Source organism: Vipera ursinii (assembly GCF_947247035.1).
Source record: "Vipera ursinii genome assembly, chromosome: 11".
NCBI lineage: Eukaryota > Metazoa > Chordata > Lepidosauria > Squamata > Viperidae > Vipera > Vipera ursinii.
In genome coordinates, this window is record NC_139524.1 from 18,027,323 (window position 1) to 18,034,678 (window position 7,356).

Genomic DNA, 7,356 nt, shown 5'->3' on the forward strand with positions numbered 1-7,356 from the left:
AGACACTCCAGGCACAACCTTATCTTATGAAGAGACACCAACTTACTTATTGTACAGCACAATGTCTGGGAGCCACACTTTCTTAGCCGGTATCCTGAGTTTGTGGATGCCTTCGTATTCTGACGGTTCCCAAGCTAAGCGGTAATCGGTCCATTCCTGAAAAGCAGCACATAGCAACATTTCAGTGACCATCCCTGCTTTGCACAAAATCCACAAAGGGTCTGGATGCACCTTTTGACAAGTTCAAGGAAGACATCAGCTTTCGGAAACCGCATCCCCCTTTCTCAAATTCATGGAGCATGACTGATGTGGGATTTAAGGACGGTTAAAAGGCCTCAGCCTCTTGTGGTTAAATTCCATATCACTTGAGGTGTTTCACGCATGAGCTGAGCCACGGCAACTCACGAAAACCGAACCCTTCCATTAAACGGTCAGGTTTAAAAGGCGCCATCATTGGAGGCACCAATGGCTAACAATTTTGGGCTGAGTTTTTCTGCGGATGGTAATGCTGGCTTGTTTTAATCATACCTACAGTACGTAACATAAAAGTTATATCTGGCAAAAAAAAACCTGACTCTTGATTAAAGCGTGAATTATATACAGAACTTCCCAGCTCTCATGAAGTATCCTCATCTGGAATTGTCCACTGCCAGAGAGGGGAAAAAATGTCCACCACCATTTCCAGTTTGGAAGGTCCGTTGGGATTCATTGAAACTCCTGGGAGTGAAATTTCAGATCTAGGGGTTCAGATGTAAGCTCTGTAAAAGATCACTCCCAAAGGGATGAATAGCAACTGAGTATAGCCATTTGTCTGAAATGGTATAGGGTTTCCTGCCTGAGCAGGGGGTTGGACTAGATGACCTCCAAGGTCCCTTCCAACTTTCTTCTTCTTCTTCTTCTTCTTCTTCTTCTTCTTCTTCTTCTTCTTCTTCTTCTTCTTCTTCTTCTTCTTCTTCTTCTTCTTCTTTATTATTACTATTACTATTACTATTATTACTATTATTATTATTATTATTATTATTATTATTATTATTATTATTATTATTATTATTTGTATACACTTCAGAGTTCTAAACAATATTAGAGACTCCTATAGAAATTTACCTGGTTGAGCCAAACATTGGTGGTCATGATCTGTTCCCGTTCATTCTAAAGGAGAAAGGAGACAGAGGTCACACGGTCAGACAGGGGCTTAATACTAGGGGATTTGGCACAGCAGAGCAGGAAATGGAACATAAATTTAAAAATATATCCATTGCTGGAAGATAGAGTAACTGTAGACCAAGGTTTCTCAACCTTGGCAACTTGAAGAGGTGTAGATGTCAATTCTCAGAATACTAGGAGTTGGTGTCCAGATATTTTAAAGTTGCTAAGGTTAGAAACACTCTTGTAGACTCACAGTTTGGGGTTATAGACGTGCAGTATCTCATTTTACCCCATCAGGCATGTACACACATACTAGCACGCTAAAGCTCTGGAGCTCTTTTGCAGATATATTTAAATATGCAGAACTATAAGTTGCAATGAATATTCCCTGAAATTTAAAAGCAGTACAGCAAATAAACTGGCCAAGGGTGAAAAGTGGGGGCTCAAGTCCTCTTTTTATTGATGCATCCATCCTTTCATTTGCATTCCTTCCTTTCCTTGAAATTGAGCCTTTTGTTCTGGTTGTATTTATGATGGAAACACACACACACACACACACACACACAAAACATGCTGCTCTATGACCGTAATAAAGTCTTGCTACTATGACTTAGAGTTTGAAAGGACCCACCACATTGATAAGCTGGGACAGAATAACCTGCAGTTCTATCACAACTAACTGTGAAGAATTGAAGGCTGGGCGAATTAAGTTGTTGTAGCGTGAAACGTTGAGGAGATGGTTCATTAACTTCTCTTCAGCATCGGCTGTCTCACTTCCTGTAAAGTAGGAAAGAAAGAACTGGGTCACAGAAAGGAGGCAGGATCCTGTCCTTGATCAGCCCATTGCAACCTGGGGAAAGATGATAACCGTCAACCCTTGAGAAAGTTGGCCAACTCTTCATTGGCCAAAGATGATAATAACCAGCTGAGAATGTAACAATTTCCTGAAACAACTCATAACTATTCTTTCCTTATAACTGGAACTGTGTGCCAGAACATGCGTAGGCTACTGTTTTCTTTCTGGATTAGATCTAGAACTATGCAACTCAGTTGCAGAATACAGAATAACAAGAGTTAGAAGGGACCTTGGAGGTCTTCTAGTCCAACCCCATGCTCAAGCAGGAGACCCCATAACGTTCTGGATGGCTGTCCAATCTCTTCTTGATGTGTGTCTTTTTTTTTCCTGGTTTGGCATTGATCTGTTGGGTATCCCCAGTCATTCTGGCTTATATCCATGGCTAATAGTTCCCTCCATCATATGAGCTCTACTCATTGGGGTTAACAGACTGAGGGCAAACAATTGCTTGTGTTAAAAACACAGCTAAAAAGACCTGGTGGGCTTAGGAAAGGTCAATTCAAAAGCAGATTTGAAAATCTCTTTGAACACTTTCGTTACCCTCCTCCTCTCTCTGTCCACTTAAAGTGTGCCAAATTAATAAGCTCAAGACCCATCCTATTTTAGTGTCTGGGGCAACATTCCCCTTATTTTGTGGCTGCGTTCCACTAGATGTCAGCAGATGGCCTGCACAAAGACATTTGTGAGGCTTGTGTGTTTGTGTGCAGAAAACTGCTCTTTCTGTGTTTTCAAAAACTCGTTATTGTTTCCCATTATTTTAAGAATCATTGATCCTGACCAAATTAAACACCGAGCACATGATGTATTAAACAGTCAGATTGATAACTCATCCTTTTTTACATGTTATTCCTAAAGACTGCTTCCCCCCCACACACCCCCCCACCCCTCTTGTCTCCATGAATAGATGTGACCGGTACGGTTTTTTTCACCTTGCCTATTAAATTATTTTACATTGGATCAAGAATACAGGTTCTCTGTAAAACCTCTGGAGAACCCAAGGGGCTAGTTTAAAAAAAACAACGAGGAGTGTGTGTGTGTGGGGGGGGGAAACAGAAAGAGAGTAATCCAAGTATGAGTGATTTAATAAACCACCCGCCAAATGATCTGGGCAACTTATGCGCTGTGACTCCAACAGCTGGTTTATTTTTCTGCAGCAGTCCCACAGCCAACGTGCTTATCTAATAATTCAAGGGAAAAAAGTCACCCGTCAGAGAAAGCACTTTAAAGCGAGCACCACTTTGGAAATAAGGATTGATTTCTTTGCAGGGAAGCAGGCCAACAAACTTGCAGAGCCCTGCACTATTGCTCCACTGAAAGAGCCCATTCTTCTCTGTCCTCCAGGACTGGTTAATGCCAGGTTTCTGCAGATCATCAGATGGATTGCATCACTTCGGGATGGGCTTGGAACACAAAACCCATCCTCCCCAGGCAGCAATCAGCTGGAAATGATGGGAACTATAGTCCAAATATATCTGGAAAGCCGTCCACTGCAAGAAGGCTGGTACATCTTGATATGATATCTCTACTTAGATCCCCGGGCTGTACAAATATTTTGTACCAATTCTACGTTCTGTCCACAGTTCTATCCGGCATCTTCCTTTCAGTCGCACAACTGGGGAACTGAAACGTTCCATTTCATTTTGGACATTTTGCATTCTTTCCAGTCCCCGACTCTCTTTCCTCTTCTAGGTAACTTTTGTCTTTTTTTTGTGTGTGTCTAGGTAACTTTTGTCTGAAACACACCCTTTTGAGCTTTTAGCTACTCCTAATAAAAACATTGCCTACTTACAGATTTTTGAATTTTTGCCTTGAAGAGCCGACACGGTAATGATGGTCTTTTCTACGCCCACCCCTTCTCAGACGTCTGTGTAGAATTTCAGTTTTTCTAACCCCAGTAAGTAAAAGGAAGGAGATTGAAAATGTAGGCATCCCCCGTCTCCTCTGTTATTGAACGCTAGGGTTCTTCTCAAGATCCTCTGGAACAGGCGACTTGCTTCTGACAGCAAAACAAATTCTACACTCTAGGGCTCTCTGGACGTACAGCAAAAATGCAGCATTTGAGAGAAATAAGTTCTAATGGAAAAAGAGCCTAAGAATCTCGCCTTAACATAAGCAGAGAGGGTGGGGGGGACTTTAAATCCAAAAGTGGATGTCCCATTTTTTGATCTGGCCTCTGACCTTGTTCTTTCCACCCATTCCTCTTGAAATGCTTCTTGTGGACTTCCAAAAATGACCAGGCTGTAATAAATCAGCCGTCGCTTGGAAAATGGATTCAGTATAGTAGAAAGAGTCTTTGTGAAAAACCAGAGAAATAGACAGTGGACTTAACAGAGCACTCTCCCATTTCAGCCTATTTGGAATTATTTCAGATAATGGTTATGAAATCACATTACCCGATTAATCAGTCTTTATTTGCCGGATGTACTGCCATTTATTGCCCTGCTAATCAGTCTCTATGATGGCATCAGCAGGAGACGTAGCAAAGGAAGACTGTTTATGGCTTGGTCACTCTTTGGCTGCACGTATGCCTCTTTAAACCACTTTTTAAAAGCATCAGTGGAAAGTCCAAAGAAGGGGCAGTCAGAATTTGGCCACAGTAAACCTCAAAATGGACGAAAACCGAATAGGTCTCCTGCAACATAAGTATTCTGTTCTGATTATTCCCATTGCTATCCATGATCAAAGGAAACATCTGCACCAAGACCAATTTGGTTAAAATGTGTCAGCAGACCAATCTTGCTGAAACCACAACATATGTCACAACAACCTAGACTTCCTTCAACTTTTACACCTTGACACCCCCCCATCCCCCCCACACACACTTTTTCAAGGAACAATTTCCCTAGCAAATGAGAGACTTATTTCAAGGAGGAGGAGGAGGAAGATATGCGATGCTTGTTAAAAGTCTGCTTCCCGGCTGCAAAGCTTTTTTTTTAACTGTACAGAAGGAGAAAGGTTACTCACCGTTGATAGACAAGGAAAGCACAGCCAAGACAAAAAATTGGTTTGTATTCCTCATGGCAGTTAACAAACCGCACCCCACCCCACCCCAGACCTAAAATACTGTTGCTCCAAAACACCGTAGTTGTGTGGAGAAGAGACAGGAGTTGCGAGGGCAGGACAGGCGTTAAGGAATCGAAGCGAAACAGGGCTGGGAAACAGCTCGGAGCTGCAAAAGGTGTCTGTATAGGACCCAGTAGGTCTTCCAAGAAGTGGGTGGTGCTTCCTCTGGGGGCCCCTCCCGCTTTGCAGCTGTTTAAAGACAAGGCAATGGGGAAGAAACACCAGTCTGGATTGATTCAGGATCAAAGGGACCCTCTTTAGGGGGCTGGCACAATTTCCCAGCAACTCACGAGCATGTAAAGGGCTGAGTGATGCGATACAGATTTTGCAATGCCAGTGGAGGGAGGGGAAGGATGGCAGGGCAGCTCTCAGATGAGCAAAGCCTGAGAGAGAACTTCATTGGAAAAGCATCACCTCCACTGTCAGAGTTCTGCTGATTACCTCTCCTAGAATCCACCAATGGGACAGAGGCCAGGAGAACGTAAGAAGTCCACCTATGTTGGGATGAAGGAAGAGGAGTAAAGAATTTGCTTTTCAGGAGACGATCCCAGGTTTATCTCTATCTTTGTTTGAAGCCTTCCCCAAACTACCTGGCGAGGCTCCTGATTGCTCCCCCCCGATGTTCCTTGGCGTACACTTTCCCAAGTTCTTCAGTAGCGACTGAAAAGTTCTTGGCATTATAGCCCCTGCAGTAGAGGCCATGTTGAGCAAGGAAGATCTTTTAGTACCACTTTGTTTCCTGAGTAAAGTTGAGCCTGGATTTTGAGAATGTCTCTGACCAGGTGCAAAATAACTCAGCATGTGACAGTGCAATGAAAGATGCACTGTGATTAAAAATGGCAAATAGTGGGTGAACCAGGCCTTCATAGAAACGAGGGATGTTCAGTTGGGTCAAAGTAGAAGAAACTAAAGTCTAGGTGGGTTTCTCTCTTAAGGGGCCACCCGCTAGAAGCTCATGGGAAATTCAAGATTCAAAAGACTCCACTGACGTTGACCCTCGGGGATCAGCTGGGTGAAATCTCCAACTCTAAAGCTTGTGGTTGGTGATTTACTCTTTTCTTGCCATTCCGAATATACTTCCTTGGGAGTAAAGTCTCCACCTTAGCAACATGAAAGGGAATGGACTTCAACACCCAGAATTCCCCAGCCAAAAAGAAAAGGTTGGGCCAAAACAGTAACCCTCCTATCCCTTAACCAGGTAAACTTGTAAACTCTCATTAGATATCTGGGGGGGAAATGGCAGCGATAATATTAACCCAGAAATGGTTCCGGGCACTTCAGCCAAATTTAGTAAAGTGTTTCCTTCCCATCTCCTTTACGATGAAGCTTCTTGCTGCAAATCCAGCCTGTGCCATGGCAGCCTGCTTCTTTCCTGGTCTGGATCTGGATCCCTCCTTGGACTTTTGCCTATAACTAGTTCAGCAGAAGATTTTTGCTTAGAGCGCTTTGGATCTCAGCCCATTTCCAATGCACTGGATTTGGCACTGCAGTCAAATCCAGTGGGAGGGGGGGACACCTTCCATGGTCTGGAAAGTAAGGACACGGCACCCTTACAAGATCCTGCCATTCCCATAAGTGCAGAGGGGATGGGAAATCCCTTGGGGCAATGGGAATTGTAGTCTTCCGGCAGTATCCACAGCCCCAAGGTAACCTTCTTGGAAAGATGCATTGATGCAATTATCCTATAAAAACGTATTTCATACATTGCCTGCCTCTGTGTTTTCAGGATGCAGGTTGCCTAAGAAATATAAGAAAAAAGTTTCTAGCAGGACTACCAGAGTCTGTAACAGCTTTGTGCCCTGTGCTATCTGTCTGGTAAACTCATTTTTCTCACCATGTATATTTATACATCCAAACTAGATTGTGCTGTTTCTCTGGGCCATATATGTCTGTGTATGTGGGTATATGAATTATTATTATTATTATTATTATTATTATTATTATTATTATTATTATTATACAACTTTTATTCATAAAACATGAACCTCAGTCAACTGAACGCTCAAATGGACTGGCACTGATGGTTGACACAGGTTGCTGCCAGCATCCTAGGTATCATCCAGGTATCTCCTTAAAATGTAAGATGTTCCGAGTAGCGCAGTTTTTTGTAGCTTTGCTGGAGTTATTGCAGGAAGCTGCAGTTTCTTGATGTGTTTTGCAAAGTTTTTGGACATAGTTCCCAGTGCCGCAATGACAATGGGTATCACTGTTACACATTTCATCCATAATCGCGCATTCGATGGCCAGGTTGCGGTATTTCGTAATTTTTTCCAGTTCTTTTTCTTTGACCC

At 42.9% G+C, this 7,356-nt stretch overlaps 1 protein-coding gene across 1 annotated transcript in view; it reads right to left on the minus strand.

Moving 5' to 3' along the window:
• The window catches only part of CHRNB4 (cholinergic receptor nicotinic beta 4 subunit), a gene marked incomplete at both ends in the record, with an annotated part of 7,957 nt that extends 2,936 nt beyond the window's left edge, over positions 1-5,021 (minus strand). The window contains 4 exons of the mRNA XM_083371093.1: positions 47-156; positions 1,105-1,149; positions 1,778-1,923; positions 4,967-5,021. Coding sequence (XP_083227219.1) covers positions 47-156; positions 1,105-1,149; positions 1,778-1,923; positions 4,967-5,021 — 356 coding nt within the window. The remainder of the gene's footprint in view (positions 1-46; positions 157-1,104; positions 1,150-1,777; positions 1,924-4,966) is intronic.
• Positions 5,022-7,356: the final 2,335 nt, after the last annotated feature.